A 22819-nucleotide genomic window follows, 5' to 3' on the forward strand; every position below is an offset into this window, starting at 1 on the left:
CTATTGCTGATTGAGTGAGGTCATTGATACTATCATTCATGATATAAACTACTGTATATTATTTTTTAATAATTTTTTATTCGACGAGATTCAAGAGAATCATTTTGAAAAATTGAAAATTGTTGACAAATCACTAAAAAGTCTGGTTTTTGATGAGCAATTAATTTTTTTCATGCAAACAAACAATTCTGTCTTCATCCACACGTTTGAAATGAATCTTAAGCTCCCAGAATTTCCTTCATTACCGACAAAACGTGAAAATGAAGGGAAGAAGTAGGATATTCCATCTTCCACCGTCTGAAACTCGAGTTTCATAGAGAAAACGTCAGTATCCCATTTCTCCACAAATTCGCAATGTCATTCAACTCGCCAAAATGACGAAAATAAATGTAAAAAACGCCCCAGAGCTCGATAAATCATGTGACTACTAACGATAATTGTACTAATATTCTTGTGACAAAATCAGAATTGATGACTCGATTGTTTCGAAGTGCTGAGGATAGAATTTCCCCCAGCATTCTCGTCGGATTGAAAGAAGAATGACGCTACGGGTGATTACCGAATGTTCAACAAAGGGGGGTGAGATGTATCGTGTTTTTATCACTGGCTACCGCCTGGCGGAAGTAACGCACGGTAAATCATTCTACGTATATACGATTCAACTGACAGATGCCAACAGTGGGATCAAATATTCCATTGAGAGGAGATACAGTGAATTTAATTCGCTCCACAGAATGGTGAGTGATTTAACTGAATTATTTCATTTTTTACCACGCATAAACGAATTTTGTTGGAAATGCTGAGGCAAACCAGAATTTCAATTTTTGTGTGCAAAATTTTTCAGAGTTTTTTACGCTATTTTTGTTCTCCTTTGAATGAAAATATTGAACAAAGAACTTGAAAAATTTTAGCTTTTCGCTGGGAATTCGCTAGGTTTTTCTGTTAAATTTCCTCTTCATTCATTTATATTTTATTCAAACAATCTTATTCTGAATGATTTATTGATTTTTTCTATTTATTTATGTAATATCGAGATTTTTTACATTTATTTGAATATTCTCAATTCAATTATTCTTGAACAGCTGAGTTTTTTTTACGTTATTTTTGTTCTCCTTTGAATGAAAATATTGAACAAAGAATTTGAAAAATTTTAGCTCAAATTTCTGTAGAAACTATCCCCATAGAATTTTCTAAATTTCCTCTTCATTCATTTATATTTTATTCAAAAAATCTTATTCTGAATGATCCATTGATTTTTTCTATTTATTTATTCATTTATTTATGTAATATCGAGATTTTTTACATCAGTTTGAATATTCTCAATTCAATATCAGCCAAGATTTTTAAAAATTCTGTTATGTTGATACCTGTAACGTTTGAATCCGTAAAATGTGTAAATTATTCTTGAACAGCTGTCGTTTCAGTTGAAGAGGGACGGCGAAACGGCGGCTTTTCCGCCGAAAAGAGTGAGAAGTTGTCAGCCCAAAGTATTAGAACACAGGAGAGCTGCTCTCGAGGTTTACATTCAGAAAATGCTGCAGCTACCCAGTACTAGACAGCAAGTTCTCGAGTTCTTGGGGATCGAGGGAGCGAAGAGGACCGGCAGAATTCTTTTGAAGAGGTATCGACCGTTATTGAGAATTTTCCTCATATCACATCCAACTGCTATCAAATTTTATTCCGTATTCAACTGCAAAACACTTCCGCATTCCATTCAAAAGGTGCGGAAATTGTGGATGAGGAATTGTATGAGAGAATTGACTCTTTATTATTTTAATTTATTACTTTATTACTTTATTATTGATTCAAGATTGAAAGATCGAAATCGCTACCTTAGAGATTTATTTGAGTTGATGTGAGGAATGCAATTTTTCATGTGATGCAAATTACGAAATAACGAGTCCTTGACGGTTTCATTCGCAAGCGGATGCTCCAGCAATAAAAATTTAACTGCTAATAATGAATTCTCATTACTAGACTCGATGGGAAATCCGGCTCGACCTCAACCGCTGCCCATGTGTCCCCAGTGGTGGGCCATCATCCTGTGATAACATTCAAATGCGATCCGTACGTAACTGCTGAATCGCAAAGTGGTCTTCCCGACATTGTGACTCAGGGAGTTCTACTAGGTTTTTATAAATCTGAGAATTATTAGGTCCAATAACTCATTTTAACTCGTTATTTATACTTTCATACATTTCTCTTGTCTGTGATGAATTTGAATAAAGAATATTGGCTCTCCATTATTCGTTCATTTTCTACGTACGTTCATATGAATCGTAGACCCATTTTTTTAGGAAAATGGGGGAGAATAGGTATTAAACGAAGTGACTGAGGAGATAATTTTGATCAGGGTTGCCAGATTTTGGCGATTTATAGCCAAAACTTGTACAATTTTAAATGGGGGGACGTCACGATCTGGTAACACTGATTTTGATGACGATTATTTCAATAATCTTGGGCAGACAGGACGAAAATATTACGCAAAATTCTGGAACGAAGTGGTAAACTAGGATAAGTGCAAAAATGGAGATTTTTCAGGAGAGTTGAAAAATTTCACCACGTTTGACATTTGTCCCAGAAGGCAAGCGTGTTACCGAATGAGCCAAGGCAACTGGCTCAACTCCGTAAATAATTAGAGTAAAAAAACATGACAAGATTTTTATTATTTCAATTTCTTATTTACAGATTTAAAAAAAAATTAACTGTTTTCTGCATTTGCACATCAATTGGCTATCAATCGAGCAAATTCTCGATTTTTCGAGGGCGTTCGTAAATCCATACTGTATCAACGCCCTGACCAATCGTCTGGATTGGCTTCAGGTTTGGCAGGGGAAATCGACAGGCGATAATCGCGCTGTCGTTTTTCAATTCTGCGATGAATTTTCTCTCTATCTCTTCCATCTGAAAAATATTAAACCGACGTTATATAATATTATTGGCAGCATAACTCTACGATTATGTATCATTGCATTGTGAAAATCGAAATTATTGATGACAGAACTGTCTTTATTAGTCACCATTTGAGGAACTCCGAAAATAATGACATTGTCGTAGCTGCTCAGGTCGAATTTCAGAAGGTCTCGTCGATGGAACTCTGTTTTGGGTGATAGTCCTTGGAAATAGGCGGATAATCTCGAGTACATGACGAGCCATGGGTTCAACTCAACTCCGCAAGCTTGGAAGCCATTACTCGCTGCAGCAAAAACCTTCAAGAAAATTATGAATGTAATTCACAGTCTGTGTTTTACTCAGTCTCGTAATTTTTCATTCTCTATTCATATGGTATCAGTGGAATATTGTTATCATCTGCTATTGAGCCCTCTTTGCATTACAATTACAATCGAATTGTTGATTTTATTGATATGCATTGGAACCTTTTGGTTCATTCTGCGATGTTACATGTGTGTAAGTGAAGATTACAAAAAGAAAATTTAAAAAAATGCAGAAAAAAAAACAAAAAAAGAAAGTAATTATAATAATAATTATTATTATTGTTATTAAAACAAAATAACAATAATAATAATAATTGTTAATATAATAATTTATATTGTGTATATAATAATTGTTTTTTTGTTATTGTAATAATAATAATTATTATTATTATTATTATTATAACAATAATAAATCGAATTGTTAATTTGAATAAAAATTGAATTGTTATTGTTCAAATTAACAATTAAAAATGTTGAATTTAGTTCAGTGAATTTTTTAGATGAACGAGTGATCCTGTCTAACGAATTCCTTTGGCAAGACAAAATTATTATGAGTGGATTGAATCGATGAATTACTCACTAGTCTTCCGTCTCCACTCCCCAGATCAATGAGTCTTCCAGTTCGTCCTCTGAGTGCCTGCAGGACATTCTCGACTTGCTGAGAGGTTGCAGGCACGTATGGCAAGCATATCCTCCTCAGAGCAGGGCTCACGAAGGGAATGCATATGACACTAAGGGCCACTCCAATCCCCCCTGCAACGATATTTCCAGGGAGAATGTAAGGGGGACGTTAAGTCGAGATTGAAACTGCGTAACTGGCGAAATAATGGGTAGTTTGCGATTTCTATTCAATTTTTAGTAGTTTTTGGGAGATTCTGTCGAAAAATTCCCTAGTTTATCTGCAGTTTTTCAATAAAAATGTTCAATGGAAAATATTCTGTAGAAAAAATCAATAGGATTCTGTTTTTTATAGAAATTATTCTATTGAGATTTTTTCTGAAGAAATTCCTCGGCGCAAATGTCCAAATTTTTTTGTTTGATTTTTTTAATTAAAAGAGTAGATGAAGAGTAGAATTGAAAAAAACCTGGAAAATTCATATCGAATTTCTGTAGAAAATTTCTCAATAGAAAAAGTTGTAGAGAAAAATGAAATTCTATAGATTTGGCTATAAAATAACTTCTAGTGGAGATGTTTTATAAAAAAATACTCCAATTCTATAAAATCATTTCGAGTGGACATGTTTTATAAAAAAAATTCATAAAACTGTGGAATTCTCCAATAGAAAAATGAAATTCTACGTAGTTTGTCTATAAAATAATAAAACGTTGAATTGAATTTTAAAAAATCGTGGTCTCGTACCCGTAAGACTTATGAGGAATATTCCCGTCCTGGATGGTGCGCGCAGTGTCTCACTGGACATATTTTTGAAGGTTATACCCCTACCATTGACCTTATTCGAACCCCCAGGCCTCGAAGAATAATTTCAGAAGTGAAAACAACTTAAGCGAACGTTGTGATGCTGTTCACTGTCACACGTGATGAAAATACAATCCCATCCTCCTGTTGGATTCATTCGAGCGAATAAATTATGGAAGTCGTCGAGGGAGATCATTCAGACCATTTGGAACCTTTCCCGTGGACTTATTTGAACTTTACCGCTGATCTTGGGGGAAAAATAGGGGGATTGTAGGGCCCCTGGGGCTTGCCGAATCTTTTTTCAACTGCAATGTTGGCTGAACTGTGCGCAGTCTGAAGATAGGGGCAGAACAGAGGACTAGCCATTGTTATCAATTATTATCAAAGTGCAAGAGTTTGAGCGTGACAATTGAACATTTCTGGAGAATAACAGGTGCGTATTCACTATCCTCATTCCTGCGAGTCTCACTCTTGTCCTCATAACAAAAAAAAATTATTGAAAAGTGTCAACAACTGGAGATGAAGTGACTTTTCACAACATCTTTGATTGACGACTGGATATCCGGACGGTTAACTTGTGCTTTTATTTGCCTCCTGTCTTCTCTGGGCACTTGAAGACTCATATTCATCGACATTATTTTTTTAACATTGACAGAAAAATTTTTGAGGGGCGAATAGCGAGTCCATGACGGGCCCATCGTGGGAACTGTCACCATGAATGACATTTTTCGTACCTGCACACACACACATGCGAAGGATCACGTTCGTTAGCAGTAGGTAATTGTGTGACAATATAATCGGTACAACATTTAGAGTTTAATGTTTCTGTTTACAGTATTTAGGGGAGAGTGGGGTAAAATGGACACTTTAGACTTTTGTTTTAATTACTTATAAGTCAGAAACAAATTTATCAATTGAGCTCAGTTTAAGCTCGTCACAAAGGGAAAGAATTGTTCTTTGCAATGAAAAAAGAATTATTAAATTTTATCAACATTTCAACGCGTCAGTAACATTTTTAAAAAAGTTAAAAGTGTCCATTTTACCCCAACCTCCCCTAGAGTTTAATGTTAATGTTTAATGTTTGGATGCTATATCCTGGGGGGTGAGGGATTTGTATCGAGTGGATCTCTTCATTTGCCCTTTTTTCATTCATTTTGCCAACAATGAATAAAAAAAAAATTTTTTAGAGAAAAAACGTAGTTTCTCGGATTTTACAGTGAATAGATAAAATAAAATGAAGAAGTCTTGGTTGAATAAAGAGAATTGCGAGTTGAAATTTATAAAAAACTTGAACCTAGGGCTGACCATCTGAAGACTGTCCTGGGGCGAAGAATTTTTGTCGCAAAAATGGATTTAGTTGCTCCACAAAAATTTGTATTCTCTTGTTATTCGATTCTCTCATGACAGATGAATTAATTCTTGAATTAAATAATAATGATGGTGTTGTAGCAATCTCGTGACTTAGGGACAAAATATTTTCTGATTAAAACATGTTTGAGAAAACGAACAACTGAAATGTAAGAGAAAGTTTAGTAAAAAAACTAGCGTTTTCTCGGAAAAATTCTATTGGAATTCCTTTATTTTTGCGCCAATTCTATTAAAAATTATGCAACGTCCTCCCAGGTTTTGAATAGATATTCGTTTATAGAAAAATGTCAATAGAGATTAATAGATGTTAAGATTTTTCTATATAACTTATTCTTTGGGGATTTTTTCTGCAGCAATTCTTGGCCATGATCTTTCTAAATTTTTGTTCTTAGATTTTATTACGAGAAACAAACGAAAATACAGCGTGAAAAAACAAATAGAATTTTCTACCAAAATACCAACAAAACTTCAATAAAATTTCTGAAATTTTTTCATGTGTGTTTTTTTTCTCTCAACCTGATTACAATATTCTGTTGCAGCAGGTCACGAGATATCGGTGTTGACGCCCATTCATTCGTTCACCCCCTGAAATCTCATCCCTCCATGATCCAGTGATTGTCACCTCTGGATCGCCGACAGGGAGAAGAATAAAATCGAATTCATGGCTGACGACAATTACTACCAGCAGCCTTCGCCAAAAGCCGACGATGGCTTGGTCTTCCACAGCGATTATAGTGGGGCATTGACTGATGCAGACCAACGAATGGGGCTGAGGGATTCCAATGGCAATGGGAACCAAACTCAGCCAAAGGTAATGGATATCTTTCATCGACTGGCGGAGTGTCACATCGAGGGTATCGAATGCGCTGATCTCGATTTTGAATACGATGACACCGATACACATACCAATGAGATTGCTGAGTTGTACAGTTACACTGAGCAGTACGAGCTTGCGCTCAATCTCAAGGTAAATGAGGAATCGGAATTACAATCATAATCTTTTTAAATTTGATTTTCATTGATTTTTTTTTAATCTTAAAATTGACAATGGTTTGAGGAAATTTCCTCGGCTGTAATAATGTTTTTTACATTTTCTCTTAAAATCACTGATCGAGATAACCGGACTATTCTAACAGAGATAATTCAAATATTCACTGAATTCTCTTCATTATTTACAATAATAATTCCAATACTATTGTGTCAGTTGTTTTTTTCTCACGAAAAGAAAAGAGAATATCCAAATAGACTAAGCCCCAGAAAAATTCCATAGAATTCGATATTCCTATGGAATGTTTTTTATTCAACATTTGAATAGAATAGTCCAGTGAATTGATTGGATTTTTCTATAAAACGACTTCGCGCCTGAGGATTTAATGTAATGATCCCCCCATTACGCCCAGGCCTTCGAGGATCTGATGGAGAGTTACAAGCTCCGGCCATGGTGGCAGAACCTCCAACAACCCCAGCAAAAATCAGTGATCCTAAAGCTGCTGGACCAACTGGAAGTCTCGAACAAGCACTCGCGAATGAAAGCAGCCCGTTGCATTCTGTACCTAGTCCAGGGCTGTTGGGCAGAAGTCCAATCCGACAAGGAGCAGCAAGACTGGACACGAACGAACGTCATGATGCTGTACGAGGCCGGGATATTCTCAGCATTCGTCGAGCTCCTGAACATCGAGATAGAGAACAGTACAGCAGCGAGTTCAGCGATGAGAAAGCTAGCAGTTTCCCTCGCTGACTCCGTGGACCTTCGAATAATCCTCTCAGTCCTCTACATAATAACCGAGGTCATGAGAGAGGAGTCGAAGAGCCTGGAGTCGACGCCCTACAAGGACAACGTTCTGAACTTCAAAGAGGAGCTCATTCAAGTCTACGGTGAGGACCTGTTGATCGTGAAGCTCCTGGTGATGGTGACGTCCTTCTGCAGTGGTTCAGCCCCTCACTTTCCCATGAAGAAGGTCCTGCTGCTCCTCTGGAAGCTGATCCTGGTGTCACTGGGGGGAATCGACGAGTTGAGACGCTTGAAAAAATTGTACAGAGAGGAGGCAGGACTGGAGCCACCCCAGGAGGACACGATCGAGGTTGCCAGGACTATGAGAGCCAGTTCGCCACCGACGAGTGCTGCTGACTTACTGGAGACCCAGGCAATGGGCTCGCGGAAGGGCAACAGCAACAAACGTCCCTTCAGGGGGAGCTTGATGAAGCAGAGTTCACTGGACGAGCCAGCTCTGGCCATGGAGAATGAGTATGGCAAAGAGGGGGAGTCCGGGGGTAACGAGGGGGACGTCGAGGTTATAGAGTGCGTGAGGATGGTGCCAATGTCGCAGATTCCCATGTACTGTGAACGACAGCTGGAGCTGAGACCCAGCACTCCTGAATTAACGAAAACGAGGGGATTGCCGTGGACTCCCAAAGTCAGGCAGAAGGATGTCGCTGCCTTTCTCGACAGTTCGCGCCTCAAATTCGTGGGGTACAAGCTCGAGGGCGATGTTGAGAGCCTCGTGGGACTACCTCATCCCATTCATGAGGGGGTCAACACTCTTAAACGACACATGTACACGTCTCTTGCTGAGGTGCAGATCCAGAAGGAGGAGGAGATATCCAGGAATCCCATGAGCACTCCTGAACCCCCACTCAGGCAAACACCCACTGAGATACTCTATCAGGCCATTCTACCCAATCTTCCGCAGTATATGATTGCTCTTTTGAAGATTCTTCTCGCTGCTGCACCCACCAGCAAAGCCAAAACTGATAGCATCAATATTATGGCTGATGTTCTGCCGGAGGAAATGCCCATGACTGTTCTGCAGTCCATGAAACTCGGGATCGATGTCAATCGGCATAAGGAGATCATTGTCAAGGCTATTTCGGCTATTTTGCTGCTGCTGCTCAAGCACTTCAAGCTGAATCATATTTATCAGTTTGAGTTCATGTCGCAGCATCTCGTTTTTGCTAATTGTATACCACTTGTGCTGAAGTTTCTGAATCAGAATATTTTGGCGTATATTGAGGCCAAGAATATGTGAGTACTTTTTTGAAAATTTTATCTTGGGAATTTTTGGCTAGTTCGGTCGTGAAGGAATTTTCTTATTCGATGGAATGTTCTGAAGATTGTCTGCACGTTTTTTTTCTATAGAAATGTGCAATGGGAAATATTTTAGAGGAGAAATCAATAACATGCGAGTTTTCTGCGCGACAAATCGTCGTTTCGAATTTTCAGATTTTCGTTCTTTGATTTTTTCAAATGAAAATGAAAGAAAAACTGGAAAATTTGTGGAAAAATTGTCATCATTTCAGTTTATGCCATTATTATTAGTTTCTTCATTCATATTAATTTTTATTTGCAATTCCTTGTAATTAATTTTTACAGATTGACATTTATTTTTAATTGCAGGATCCCTATCCTAGATTTTCCAATTTGTGTGATTGGTGATCAACCAGAGTTGACTATTGAAAGCCTCGAGATTGGTGACAGCCAAACGTACTCGTGGAGAAATGTCTTTTCGTGTATCAATCTACTTCGCATTCTCAACAAATTAACGAAATGGAAACACAGCAGGATTATGGTAAATAATGATGGCCATTGTGATGATGATGAGGAGGGGTTTGATGCAAGAGAGTAATTGATGATTTTTTCCTTGCAGATGCTAGTCGTTTTCAAATCCGCTCCCATTCTGAAACGAACGCTGAAAGTTAGGAATGCCATGATGCAGCTTTACGTCTTGAAGTTGTTGAAGATGCAGACGAAGTATCTGGGGAGGCAGTGGCGTAAGACGAACATGAAGACCATTAGCGTTATTTACGCTAAAGTGAGACATCGGTTGAATGACGACTGGGCTTACGGAAATGGTAATTTTATTTATTAAATTTTTTGCTTGTTATTCTTGTCATTTCAATCTTTTCTCATTCTAAAGTGAAGTATTTTTAAAAAATGAACAAGTGAAAAATTCTTCGCTCATTTTTCGCTCACCCACAAGTCAGTGAAATAAATATGATAAAGAAATAATGCAGTAATATTATTCTGAATTCTCTCGTCTCGTTCAATTGATTAATCGTCATTTCTCATGCCACATTTAATTTTTAATTTCAGATCTCGAGGCAAGGCCGTGGGACTTCCAAGCCGAAGAGTGTGCCCTACGTGCCTGTGTCGATCAATTCAACAATCGACGATACTTAAACACGATAAAGGATGAACAATTGGACCCAGTGGACACGTCGATCGTCTCTGTACTGGGTGCCAACATCGAACTGACTGATGAATTTAAACAGCATTACGAATTATGGCTGCAGCAGGAAGTATTTCAGACCCAAATCGATTGGGATAAATTGCTGAAGATCGAGAATCATGATATTTAAAAATTTTCCAGACCAAAAATCTCGGTACTCTCAATTTCAATGATGAAATCACATTTTCTAAGGAGAAATTTACGTTTTGGAGATCCAATTCGGCATTAAAAATCATCAGTTCGATCACTATTACGACATTACACTCATTAAAATTGTCATTAACCCACACACGACTGGAAGGGAAATTAATTAGTCATCTCACAGTATTCATCAGACCTTTGAGTATAAATTTTCATTGTAATTTTTTCTGTCTCAGCAATAGCTGGATCTTTCTTAACATTTATTTTTTATTTTTGGAGATAATTTATGAGGAGTAGGTGAATGTGCTGATAGTCCTGTAGATTCTGATGTGGAGTATGACTGAATGTGCGCACATTCAGCCATATTTCCTCGTCACATAACGATTCCACGATCTTGTATGGAAGAAATTATTATCCAAGATCACTCATGCTGTAATTAATTCCATGTTAAGTACCCTCAATCAGTAAAATTGTAATTATTTCCTTCGAAAGAACGAGAACAACTTGATCAACTGAATTTGAATATAGTTTTAGGCAAAATGTGGCATAATAGCTGTTTTTAAAGAATTATAAATTACCAGTTTTGTTGAATTTTCAATGTAAATCTTCAATTACCGGTTATTCTTTGAGAAAAAAACATTTTGCAGAATTTAGTGGTGACACGGGCGTGAAAAAAATTAATTGAAAAACCTAGCGTTTTCTGTGAGAAATTCTATTGAATTTCTGTTGGAACTCCATAAGAATTCTTTTTCAGATGTTTATTAAGTTTTAATAAACAATTATTTTTAATAGAATTGATTGTAAAAACAAGTGGAATTTTTCAATTAAATTCTAATAGCAATTCAATAGAATTCCTTAGAGAAAGCGCTGGGTTTTTCTGTTAAATTTTTGCATTCGTGCATTGACTCAACGATCAAATAATTGCAAGATATAAATTTTTATTTAACCAACAATTCCCAACATCGAGCTGATTGTAGAAATATTCATAAAGAACAATCAATGATTTTAATAAATACATGAATTTGTATGTATAAAATGCGCGTGGAATGTAGCCCTTCAACGTCTCGAGGTAATTAAGTATGAAAAGTGATGAATAAAGGATGAAGTACTCAAGGATGATCAGGCCACTTGTAGGAACCGTAGTACATGAAGTTGTTCTTCTTAGCCATTTCATCTGCCTCTTTTGGTCCACGGGATTTGTGTTTGTAGGGGATTGGGGGAATTTTCTCGGCCTCGATGCGATGCAGGAGGGGAGTGAAGATTCTCCAGGCTTCCGACAGCTCGTCACTCCGGACGAAGTGCATTTGCGAGCCGCAGAAGACGTCCAGGATTAATCTCTCGTAGGCGTCAGGTAATTTCAGGTCCTGGAAGACATGGGAATTCATGATTTGATGGGGAAATTACACTGAGAATTGGGCAATTTACGGAGATATTTCGGGAAATGTTTCTCGTTTGGAAGTCTCGTCGAAACAAAAAAATCTCAAGTTAAAAATAAAAACTTGATTTTTCACAGACTAAAAATTGTTGAATCATCTCATAATGGCTTTTTCATTCATGTTCTCGACGCGAACAAATGTCTTTTAATGTTCTTCTCTGCAACCAGATGTTATCGAAATTCCACGGTTGAGAATCTATCCCTCGATTGAATTTCCTTTCTGTCAATTTTTTTTCTCGAGCCCTCACCTTGTAACGACGTCCGTAGGTGAGATCCAGCTCAGTTTCCTCCATGTCGAACGTAATACCAGGAGTTTTTGTCATCATTTTTATGTACAGGGCCTCCCCAGGCTGAACTCTGATGACTAACTCATTTCGTTTAGCTTTGCCGTCGAATATGTCACCAGGGACGTCCAGATACTGCACTCTGACTTCGGCTTTACGCTCGTTCAATGCTGAAATTTCACGCGAATATCCAGAATTTCACGAAAATATCCATGCACACATATTTAATGGATTTCTATTTTTTTACTGATATGTAGGAAACCTTACTGGGTTATTTCCAAAACGTAAACAAATTTACAATTTGAGAATAGCATAATGGATTAATATAACATAAAAAAAAATAAAGATTAAATTTGGACGATTAACATTCACAAGCAAAATTTTCGGACCTTTTCCACATTTAAGTATGAATGGCACTCCGTCCCATCTTTCGTTATTTATCTTCAAGGCGGCCATGGCGAACGTCGGGGTTGTGGAATTCGGTGGGACTGTTGGATCGTCTAGGTATCCCAGTCGTGCCTCGGGGTCTTCAGCCTCTGGATCACCAACATATTGCCCTAGGATGACGTCATCTAGCTCAAGGGGCTTGATGCACTTGAGGACTTTGACTTTTTCATTTCTGTTGGAATAAAATTCAAGTTTTCGGATTAAACGTAAATTTTAATTGTTCCAGTGTAACAATTCTTGAATTGTAACAATTCTCTACTTTTCCATTGAATACTTAAAATCTAGAAAATTTATTTTTTACAAAATATCTCAGTAGAATAATTTATATAAAATAACTAAATTCTACTGATTTTTTGAAATAACTTTCTCTATTGAGCCATTTTCTATACAAATTTCTCAACATTAATATTCCAAATTTAGTCCACTCTATTTTTCTTCTCTCATTCATTAAAATAAATTTTAAAAACTTCGGAAAAATTGAACCGATTGTTCGTAATAAAATAATTCGTTTATAAAAAATTGAATTCTATTGATTTTTTCAATAGAATTGCCAACGTTTTTCTGTAAAATTGTTTCGAACGTCTACAGAATAACGAATTACCAATTTTTTACAGACAATTCACTGGTAATAATCCCAAAATTACCTTATATCATTGGGACAGCAGGACGCTGGCTTCTCCATAGCCACAAGCGACATAATTTGCAGCAAGTGATTCTGCATAACATCTCGTATAATTCCGAACTCGTCGAAGTATCCGCCTCGCCCCTGAGTGCCGAACGGTTCCTTGAAGGTAATATGCACAGAGGCAATGTTATCTCTATTCCACGTTGGATTGAAAATTCTATTTCCAAACCTCAGTGTCATGAGATTCTGCACCATCTCCTTACCGAGGTAATGATCGATTCGGTACAGTTGCTCCTCGTGGAATAAACTGGCTAGGTGGTTGGAGAGACGCTCCGATGTTGGCGCGTCTCGACCGAAGGGTTTCTCGATTATTATTCTCGTCCAACCTCTGTTATTCAGGGAAATTCATTTGAGGAATTAATAATAACTGATGGGAAATTAATTGAATTAATTGGGTTTACAGGACATTTCCGAAATTCCTTTTCACATTTTTTTATTCTCCGATTATTGAGATAATTCAAAAATTGAAAGAAGGTGATGAATCAATGAGTTTAATTACGTTTTCGCCACATGTTTTGATAACTATGAGAAAATCTCAATAACGAGTGATCCTAGGGAGAAATACCATAAAACCATTTTTGTAAATGAGAAAATTTCCTACAAAAAAAGTCTTTTGACATTTTGCCCTAGACCCGCTCATTCCCAAGATAATTCAACAATTGAATTATTTTTTTTCTAATTTTTTTTCCTTTTGTATAAACTTTCTGGGTTTGTGCTGAATAAAAGAAGGAATTGAATAGGGGACTTCCAACTTACTTTTGGGCCATGCAAGTATTCCTGATGTGCACGGTAACGGGCTCGAAGACGCTTGGCGGCAGAGCCAGGTAAAACAAGCGATTCGCTTCGCTCCCAATCTCACATTTCTCCAATTCTCTATTCAAAGCAGCAAAGTCCTCTTCGGAGTCGTAGGACCCTGCGGTGTAGTAATTCAACTGCCAGAACTTCTCGTATCTGTCTTCCTCCCCAGGTTTCACCTTCATGTACTGGTGGCACTTGTCACGCAACTCTTTGAGGGTCAATTTGCTCCTGGCGTAGCCGAAGAATGTCGTCGTTTTAGGGAGGAGATTGTCGCGGAAGAGCCACCAGAGGGTGGGATAAATCTTCTTCTTCGCTAAGTCTCCCTGGGAAATACAGAGAATATGCCCAAAATTCCGTTGTGTGTCTATTGAACTCATATTGAAAATTCTGTTCAAGAATTTGAGAGATTTACGGGGAATTTTGTGACAGAAAATGTGCAGTAGAAATTATTTAATTGAAAAAATCTAAAATTTCTCTATTTTTCTTCTCTTTTCCTTAGAAAAATCGAACGAAAAAACTTGGAGAAATTAATGGAAAATCAATCAAATAAATTCGGCAGAAAAATAGAATTCCATTAGTTTTTTCTTAGAATATCTTTCATTAAGAAAAGGAGATAAATTGCGGAATTCTTCAATAGAATTGGTCACAACTAATGGAAAGTTCAATAGAAATTCAATAGAATTTCTTAATTAGTCCTCAAAAAAAACTTGTACTTCTATCGAAAATTCTATAATTTTTTTTGAAGACATCTTATGGAAAAAATTAATGAAATTCGATTTTTCTGTACAATTTATTCTACTGACATCATTTGCACAGAAGTTCCTTGTCTTAAATACTTTACTTACATCTTTATTGTCAATTTTTTTACATAAAATGCCCAATTATCATTGAAAAAAAAATTATTCAACTGGAAAACTCCGCTAAGAAAATTATTTAATTGAAAAACTCCGCAAAATTTAATTGAGAAATTTTCCACAGAAATTCCTCGACCTGAATTTTTCAAGTTCTTCCACTCCATTTTTCCTCTTTTTTATGACACAAATCGAACAAAAAAATTTGCAAAATTGAGTAAATTCAATAAAAATGCATCAAAATTTTCCAGTAGGTTCTCATGAAAAATTGTTCCATGTCTTAAAAAAATCTGAAGTCCCAGTGAAACTGACATATTCCCTTTCACCACTTAACCAGGAATTTATTTATTCGATACTAACTGACGCTCCAAGTGTGATAAATGTGTGAGGAGTGTGACCGTAGAAATGGGTGCCCTCAAGCCTGTCCATTTCATCTCGCTTGAGGGACTGCCTGATGATTTGAAGGCTCTCCTCCGTGGAGGCTCCTTGAAACAAAAATTAATCATTCGAGGCGTGAATTTTTACAGCAGGAATTCCTAGCCATTACGGGGAGACATTACTGAGTTCCGCAGGTGCAATTGAAAAATAAGTGTCATGGGTTTACTTCCAGTGAGGTGAGAGGGGCCGAGGTAAAACAGACAATTTCAAAACGAAGTTATTGATTGCACTCAGCAGAAAAGAGAAGAATTGCTCTTTCGGTGCAGAAAATTACCCCTTTTCATTAACAATTAAATAAGTAATTGGGATTTTCATAAATTGTGTGATTTTTCTGTGAATAATTCGTTTTTACTAGATGAATCATTCATCATTTCATCCTCAATTTTTTTAAATTCTTCCCGATTATTTAAATGTTAATATTTTTCAAATAATAATTGAATGAGTAATTGATATTATAACAACGTCAAAAGTCTGTTTCATTTGTTAAAAACACGATTTTTCATTCTGGAAAAATGTGTGAGCACTATACGATGAATCGAGCTTAAAATTAGTCAATATTTTTTGAATTTCCTAGGCAAATGGAAATAATTGATGGGAAATTAATTAATTGGGTTTACAGGACATTTCCGGAATTTCTTTTCACATTTTTTTATTCTCCGATTATTAAGATAATTCAAAAATTGAAAGAATGTGATAAATCAATGAGTTTAATTACGTTTTCACCACATGTTTTGATAACTATGAGAAAATCTCAATAACCAGTGATCCTAGGGAAAAATACCATAAAACCATTTTTGTCGGTGACAAAATTTCCTACAAAAAAAGTCTTTTGACATTTTACCCTAGACCCGCTCATTCCCAAGATAATTCAACAATTGTATAATTTTTTTTCTAATTTCTTTTTCTTTTGTATAAACTTTCTGGGTTTGTGCTGCATAAAAGAAGGAATTGAATAGGGGACTTTGGAATGGAAATAATTGATAACATGAATTCATTCAGGCAAATTATACGTGACAATTCGTTTTTACCACATGAATTCATCATTTTATTCTCATATTTTTATTCATTCTCAATTTTTTCTCTTCTCTAAATTTCTTATTTCATTTGATTCTATTTTTTCAGGATCGAAGAGCGATCCTAATTTTAATCTATAACAGTGCCTTAAACATTCCGTTTAATTTGGCGCTTGATTTGTCCACCGGTACTCGCACAACATTTGTCTAGACTCAGAAATCGGTTTCAATCATTATCCAAAACCGCATAGAATAGCCCTTGCGTTTTATTTTTTAATATCAAACTTTTGGAACTCAGTCGTCTCCCCTGGAGAATAATCCTCGTATTCCCAGTGGAGAACTCACTCTGCAATCTCCCACTCATCGTTTATAACTGACAATTCCACACGCTAGATCAATATACGTCCGCAACGAATAGAGGATTTTAATTGACGCGAGTTAGAGCTCGTCAAGGCGCTTGAATCATTTCGCTGTCAATTTTACTTGTTGACACCGCGACGAGAGAATTCGCACTGAGACCTGGGACATCGTCGAACAACGTCGAGTTGTTGCTCGATCTCCGGGAAAAATCACACGATAAGCTTAAATACTTGTAAAAATTCCGGTCTGCAGATTGCAGGAGGAGTGGAGATAGCGCATGGGGAAGTGGCAGCTCGGAAAAACTGAATTTTTCGTTGTGAGAGGATAAGAATGTGAGAAATTAATTGAAAAAAGGATTGATTAATTTTAGGGAATCCACGCACGAAAAAATTCAGTAGAAAACGAGATTGCGAATTCGCTGGAAAATTCTATAGGAATTCTGTGGGGTTTCTATAACATTTATATTGGAATTCTATTTATTTTTTGCGTCACTTCTATAACAATTATGCAACTTCTATAAAAATCCTTGGGAATGATTCCTCGAAGTTTTTTTTTATTTTATAACGAGAGACAAATAAAAATACAGCGAAAAAAGAATAGGAAAATTTGGGCTCTAGAATTTCGATAGAAAAGTAAAAATCTGTTGAATTTTTTCTATCGAATATCTCTCAACAAATATGTTGTTAAATACAAGCCATGTAACTAGGAATGACTGCTTATTATAAAATTTTTGCGAAAAAAATAAATCATGCTAATCATGATAATAATGTTGATGCGTGGAATTCCATCAACATTTCAACCCCTCATTAACATTTGAAAAAAAGTCAAAAGTGTCCGTTTTACCCCAACCTCCCCTAAACTATCGAAAAGGATCTTACGAAAATTTTGCTATCTTCCTTAAATTCCGAGTTATTCAACAAAAACTCAACTGGGGGTTGAGTCGACTTAGGCCGATTGACCACTTCACTGCTGAATTCCCCCTCTCGCATTCCTCAGAATGAAAATCCCCAAATATTCACCGCAAGTGCAATAAAAACCGTAAAATAACAACCATTCGAGAATACCCGTACGGAAAACGGAATATATGTGAAATATATGTCAATTATGCGCACAAATATTTCGGCGAAAAATGCAATACATCAGATATATGCGAGCACATATATATTACCCACATATATTCGACATAGATCTGACATATATGTAAGATATATTTTCGGCAAAAAATGCAACATGTCACGTATAATTATTTGCATATAATTTTTTCCCTGAGGGTAGATTAATCCATAAATCCACAAACCTGGTGGAGCCAAAGATTTTCCCTTGGAGGTAGCCATTCTCGCTATTATCAATGGAACTGGAGCCACTCGCGTCACGATTCCCCGAAATTCTATTGAATCACGACAATAGCCAATGAATGAGGAAATTCGATTATCCGATGCGCGCTAGACCCGGAAGATCGTGCTACTGAAGAGAAAAAGAAAAACTTTGTGGTCCGATCCCCTCGATACTCTTCAAAAGAGAATTCACAGGTAGCCAATAGGAGCGAATGCGTGGAACACGTGTCTGAGGAGCGTTTCTCCAGGTGGGGAGCGAGTTCCTGAGAGTATCTTTTCGTAGATAATAATAGGGAGTTGCTCATGTACGGAATAACATCCCAGTCTCAATTAACAGAAGATTGCGTAAGTCGGTTTTTCAAACCATCGGCTTGTGATCATTAAATTCAATTGGAGGACTCCGCACGCAGTCAATAATTTACCGGTAAATTTCGGGATATTAGGGGAGGTTGGGGTAAAATGGACACTTTTGACTTTTTTAAAAATATTAGTGACGGGTTGAAATGTTGATGAAATATAAACTTTTTTTTTTCAATACAAAGAACAATTCTTTCCCTTGTGATCAGCCTAAATTGAGCTCAACTGATAAATTTGTTTCTGAGTTATGAATATTTTTAAAAAAGTCTAAAGTGTCCATTTTACCCTACTCTCCCCTACCGTCTTGCGGGGGACTTTTAGATGGCATTCGTAAAAATTGTTCCCTGGGGCAGCTCAATGTACATTCGATTAGAAAATATCCGAAACAGAAATTGTTTTGTGGGAGCAATCAGTGGTATTTGGTAGTAGGAGATATTTTCCCCGGACAAAATTTCCCTGGACTCAATTTCCCCGAAAAAAAATTCCTCGAACATAATTTCCTTTTTTAATATATGTACAGAGAAAAGACAAAAAATTGTCACTCAGCAGTTTTGCAAGAAATTCACAGTCTTTAATAAACAATAAGAATTCACACTTAATAACATGCATCAAACCAATGAACATTGACTCAAACTAATTGCTTAATATATGAGTCCAAATGCTTGCTTGTTTAATAGTTCATAACATTTGCGATGTTCTTCAAATAGTCATTTGTATTTTCCACGTTATAAGTGGGAGTGAGAGTGGGGGAATTTTTTTCGGGGAAATTTTGTCCGGGAGAATTTTTTTTCCAGAAAATTCGGTCTCGGGGAAAAGGTTCCTAATTCGTGGTATTTTAGTTGGAGAAAATGGAAGAAATTGTGGAGAAATATGGAATTCTAGTGATTTTTTTCTAGAGAATATTTCGCATTGAATATTTGTATTAAAAAAAATGCACGGGAAAGTTTTATGGAAAATTTACTATCAAATTGAGAATTCTATTGGATTTCTATTGAACTTCTATTGAAGAATTCCGCAGTTTTCTGCCTGTTTTTCTGTAGAAAATGTTTACAGATAAATATTTATGTAAAAAAAATTATAAATGTTTTCCTATAAAAAATGTTTAGTATTTTAAAGAAAACAGTGGAATTCCTTCCTTCTATGCGACTTTCCTCTCTTTCCACCAAACAAATCAAACAGTGAAAACTTCTGAAATTTCACCCGAAGAATTGTTATATAAAAAAAACTCAATAGAATACAATAGAGTAGAATAGATAGTTGCACAAAAAATTGAATTCTTTTGAATCGAAACTATGCAAAGAAATTCCTAATGATTCACATTCATTCGCTGCATCACTCGTATCGGCAACGGCTGTTCCTCAAATGATTTTCGACGAAAGAAAGTTCCGATAAATATCAATCAATATAAATGGATCTCCGTTGACCTCCAGGCGGAAGCAAGTAAAGACGTGAATGTGACCCTCTCTCGTATACGATATACATTCATGAACCACGTGGATGCGTCATTCGACGGACGTTTCCCCAGCAGAATGGCGTGATGCTCTGTGACATAACTCATATTCATATGCTCCAATCATAAACTGATGTTAACTATAGTTTTTACGTATCTCTGATAGAATTGCTGATCACTATGGGATGATGGGAGGGCGGGGCGTCAATGATTTTTCTAATGGTCACAATCTGCTGGGAAATCATGGCATTGGGTTGAACTTGATCGCATTTCAGAGCTTGATAAGGGGTCGGCATAAAAATGTGACCAGCACAATGTAAATTCGATTGATAACAAAATTATTCTAATGCGACTATTTCAATTCATCTTCTACATTTTTCGGGATTCATCCACAGATGAATGATTTTTTTTTTAGGTTTTCTCATTAGAATTTCATTTCAGATTTTGTTTTCCTCTATTCTTTTCTCTCATTTTTATTTGTATCGACGTTTAATTTCTTTACATCCCAATTTATCTTAATAAACGCCTATTTTATTATACTCACGCGTTTCAGTATTTTATTCCTGCGGAACAAAAATTTTGAAGAATGTGGCATAATACGAGGTAAATGTTGAAAGAATGAGAAAAATTTGCTCGAATTTTCCTAATTTTAATTCTCGTATTGAATTGAAATTTGATTTTCCATTAAATTCCGCAAAAATTCCATAACACGGAATTCCCATAGTATTATATTACGAATATCTATTTTTCCCTTTCGAATACATTCATTTCTTATCCCAACCCTCTTCTGAAGTTAATGTTACTTTTGTTTTCCTTTATTTTTTTCTCTCCTTTTTATTTAATTGTATCGAAGTCTAATTTCTTTACATCCCAATTCACCTATTTCATTATACTCACGCGTTTCAGTATATTTTATTGCTGCGTAGCAAAAATGTTGAAGAATGTGATTTATTGAGAGATAAATGTTGAACGAACGAGCAAAATTTGCTCCTATTTTCCTAATTTAAATTCTCCTGTTGAATTGACATTTGATTTTCCATTGAGTTCCCCAAAAATCCCATAACCCGGAATTCCAATAGTATTTTACTGCTGCGTAGCAAAAAAGTTTAAGAATGTGATTTAATAAGAGATGAATGTTGAACGAATGAGCAAAATTTGCTCCTATTTTCCTAATTTAAATTCTCCTGTTGAATTGACATTTGATTTTCCATTGAGTTCCCCAAAAATCCCCTAATCCGGAATTCCAATAGTATTTTACTGCTGCGTAGCAAAAAAATTTAAGAATGCGGTATAATAAGAAGTAAATGTTGAAAGAAGGAGAAAACGCTGTCAGCGATAATTGCGTCACGTGCGCACCTTATGAATTTCGAAAAAGAAGAAAAGGTAAATTGTCGTCAATCGCCGATTGTCATGACACGCATTATTTTTATTCCGTCAGTGCATTAGACATCACTCATATCTGTGTAGATTGATTACCAGAAATAAGTTGTAATCATGTCGCATTTATTCTTCAATTATGAGCAAATATTGAACTTACGGCGTTGCGGTTTAGCCATTGTCGAGTCATCTGTTGAGTCATGCATTTTAAGGAGAGAAGGAATTCCAATCGACTCGGCGGAATATCTCGATGAGTTGATTCGCTGGATGTAGATTTATCTGGAAATAACGGGTTGCGAAATGGCAGCTACTAGAATTTTTGGGAATTATCTATTATTGAATTAGAGCGTGGAGGGAATACAACGAAGAATTCACATTCTGCACTCTACTGGATAGAGGCGTCGCCGTGTGTTATATACAACATAGTGGGGAACCTCTTAGTACATAATAAATTGTACTTTCGCTTTTGTCGCGGAGTGGGGGCTCAGATTAACTTCACGTCATTCGAGAGCGAAGCGAGCGAATGTGTCATGGAGGAGATGATATCGGTAAAGAAGTCAATTTTTCTAGTATTTTAGAGTCCACGGGAAATAGAAAAAATGTTCACGAAAATTTGTTTTATTCGAGCGAAGTGAGCGAATGTGTCAGATGCCGTGGAGCAGAAAATATCTGCAAAAGGTAAATTTTTCTCGTATTTTAAGCTTGGCTAAATATCCTAAAGTCCAATGGAAATGGACAAATTTTCACGCGAATCTACAGAGCGAAGTGAGCGAATGTGACCGGTGTTGCGGAGTAAATGACATTACCTGCAAACAGTTCAATTTTTTTCGTATTTTAGATTTTGCTAAATATCCCAGAGCCCAAGGGAATTTAAAAATTAGCATAGGAATCTGTTTTGCAGAGCGAAGTGAGCAAATGTGTCACGTTTCATGGAGTAGATAATATTATCTGCAAAAAGATAAATTTTTGTGCTATTCTAGCTTTCGCTAAATATCCCTGAATTTAAAAAAAAGCAAAATTTTCATAAGAATTGTTTTTAGGAGCGTAATGAGCAAAATGAGCGTGCGAATGAAATATCACGGAATAGTTCAATCTATTAAAATTCAAGGGAAATTGTAAAAGAGACGTCATGTCATTGGCGGTCACGTGACCGTTATATAACGGATCGTGACGCATTTCCATGTCCATGGAAATTTCCACATATCGAGCGGTCAAATGACCGAGGAACCCATGCACCCGGCAGAGGGCTACGCGTTACAAAACCTGTACTCCGATACTTCCATCAACAAAAATCCACGTGATTTACGACCGAAGTTAACCTCGAAATCACGTCGCGATGTAAATACAGAATTGGAGAAAGGAGAAACAAGACGGAATAGGATAAAATTTCTACCGGTGTGTCCGTAGTGGCTGGTAAGTTTTAATTAAATGAGAATATATTCTACGGAAACAGGTGATTGATCAAATATTCCGAGTGAAGAGATCTTGATAATTTTAGTATGTGAATTCAACGAAATTCAGAACTTCAAATTTCTTCAGGGATGAGGAATAATCTGGGTGTCAATTTCATAAATGTTTTCGCAAGTTATTATTTTATATATTATATTATATAATAAGATAGAG

The 22819-nt window shown here is 36.3% G+C and overlaps 4 protein-coding genes across 9 annotated transcripts; 2 read left to right on the forward strand and 2 right to left on the reverse strand.

The window, feature by feature from the left end:
- Positions 1 to 51: 51 nt before the first annotated feature.
- On the forward strand, positions 52 to 2243 carry LOC107038268 (sorting nexin-24-like). Of its 2 annotated transcripts, none has more exons than XM_015257277.1 (3): positions 52 to 737; positions 1413 to 1621; positions 1978 to 2243. In XM_015257277.1, exons 1-3 carry the CDS (start codon positions 540 to 542, stop codon positions 2153 to 2155), a joined length of 585 nt encoding a protein of 194 aa, XP_015112763.1. In that variant the 5' UTR covers positions 52 to 539; the 3' UTR covers positions 2156 to 2243. The 2 variants fall into 2 exon arrangements, with proteins under 2 accessions (XP_015112763.1, XP_015112764.1); XM_015257278.1 differs by having other exon boundaries at positions 1425 to 1621.
- Positions 2244 to 2663: 420 nt separating this feature from the next.
- On the reverse strand, positions 2664 to 4859 carry LOC107038267 (protein N-lysine methyltransferase FAM173B). The gene is made up of 4 exons (XM_015257275.1): positions 4576 to 4859; positions 3796 to 3968; positions 3021 to 3209; positions 2664 to 2904 (listed from the first exon to the last, which is right to left on the reverse strand). Exons 1-4 carry the CDS (start codon positions 4634 to 4636, stop codon positions 2737 to 2739), a joined length of 591 nt encoding a protein of 196 aa, XP_015112761.1. The 5' UTR covers positions 4637 to 4859; the 3' UTR covers positions 2664 to 2736.
- Positions 4860 to 4974: 115 nt separating this feature from the next.
- On the forward strand, positions 4975 to 11483 carry LOC107038229 (striatin-interacting protein 1 homolog). 3 transcript variants are annotated; one of them, XM_015257206.2, is made up of 7 exons: positions 4975 to 5065; positions 5288 to 5409; positions 6540 to 6967; positions 7401 to 9022; positions 9395 to 9566; positions 9645 to 9849; positions 10091 to 11483. In XM_015257206.2, the coding sequence occupies exons 3-7, from the start codon at positions 6662 to 6664 to the stop codon at positions 10354 to 10356; spliced, it is 2571 nt and encodes an 856-aa protein (XP_015112692.1). In that variant the 5' UTR covers positions 4975 to 5065; positions 5288 to 5409; positions 6540 to 6661; the 3' UTR covers positions 10357 to 11483. The 3 variants fall into 3 exon arrangements, with proteins under 3 accessions (XP_015112692.1, XP_015112693.1, XP_015112694.1); XM_015257207.2 differs by having other exon boundaries at positions 5288 to 5405; XM_015257208.2 differs by having other exon boundaries at positions 5288 to 5405; positions 6543 to 6967.
- Positions 11286 to 21601, reverse strand: LOC107038230 (glucose-6-phosphate 1-dehydrogenase). Of its 3 annotated transcripts, none has more exons than XM_015257209.2 (7): positions 21357 to 21601; positions 15228 to 15352; positions 13975 to 14339; positions 13178 to 13546; positions 12476 to 12705; positions 12051 to 12256; positions 11286 to 11731 (listed from the first exon to the last, which is right to left on the reverse strand). In XM_015257209.2, exons 1-7 carry the CDS (start codon positions 21400 to 21402, stop codon positions 11477 to 11479), a joined length of 1596 nt encoding a protein of 531 aa, XP_015112695.1. In that variant the 5' UTR covers positions 21403 to 21601; the 3' UTR covers positions 11286 to 11476. The 3 variants fall into 3 exon arrangements, with proteins under 3 accessions (XP_015112695.1, XP_015112696.1, XP_015112697.1); XM_015257210.1 differs by lacking the exon at positions 21357 to 21601 and adding an exon at positions 17976 to 18135; XM_015257211.1 differs by lacking the exon at positions 21357 to 21601 and adding an exon at positions 16664 to 16814.
- Between the last annotated feature and the right edge of the window lie 1218 nt (positions 21602 to 22819).

Source organism: Diachasma alloeum, unplaced genomic scaffold (assembly GCF_001412515.2).
Source record: "Diachasma alloeum isolate Michigan unplaced genomic scaffold, Dall2.0 Dall_scaffold_00279, whole genome shotgun sequence".
Lineage (NCBI taxonomy): Eukaryota > Metazoa > Arthropoda > Insecta > Hymenoptera > Braconidae > Diachasma > Diachasma alloeum.

Excerpts from the sequence above, each read along its gene's own strand:
- LOC107038268 (XM_015257277.1), top strand. The coding sequence starts at position 540 with ATGACGCTACGGGTGATTACCGAATGTTCAACAAAGGGGGGTGAGATG. Across the intron at positions 738-1,412 it reads TTAATTCGCTCCACAGAATG|CTGTCGTTTCAGTTGAAGAG; the intron begins GTGAGTGATTTA and ends ATTCTTGAACAG. Across the intron at positions 1,622-1,977 it reads GGCAGAATTCTTTTGAAGAG|ACTCGATGGGAAATCCGGCT; the intron begins GTATCGACCGTT and ends TCTCATTACTAG.
- LOC107038267 (XM_015257275.1), bottom strand. The coding sequence starts at position 4,636 with ATGTCCAGTGAGACACTGCGCGCACCATCCAGGACGGGAATATTCCTC. Across the intron at positions 3,210-3,795 it reads GGAGTGGAGACGGAAGACTA|GTTTTTGCTGCAGCGAGTAA; the intron begins GTGAGTAATTCA and ends ATTTTCTTGAAG. Across the intron at positions 2,905-3,020 it reads TTTTCGGAGTTCCTCAAATG|ATGGAAGAGATAGAGAGAAA; the intron begins GTGACTAATAAA and ends AATATTTTTCAG.
- LOC107038229 (XM_015257206.2), top strand. The coding sequence starts at position 6,662 with ATGGCTGACGACAATTACTACCAGCAGCCTTCGCCAAAAGCCGACGAT. Across the intron at positions 6,968-7,400 it reads AGCTTGCGCTCAATCTCAAG|GCCTTCGAGGATCTGATGGA; the intron begins GTAAATGAGGAA and ends CATTACGCCCAG. Across the intron at positions 9,567-9,644 it reads GGAAACACAGCAGGATTATG|ATGCTAGTCGTTTTCAAATC; the intron begins GTAAATAATGAT and ends TTTTCCTTGCAG.
- LOC107038230 (XM_015257209.2), bottom strand. The coding sequence starts at position 21,402 with ATGCATGACTCAACAGATGACTCGACAATGGCTAAACCGCAACGCC. Across the intron at positions 12,706-13,177 it reads TGCTGTCCCAATGATATAAG|AAATGAAAAAGTCAAAGTCC; the intron begins GTAATTTTGGGA and ends TTATTCCAACAG. Across the intron at positions 11,732-12,050 it reads CCTACGGACGTCGTTACAAG|GACCTGAAATTACCTGACGC; the intron begins GTGAGGGCTCGA and ends CATGTCTTCCAG.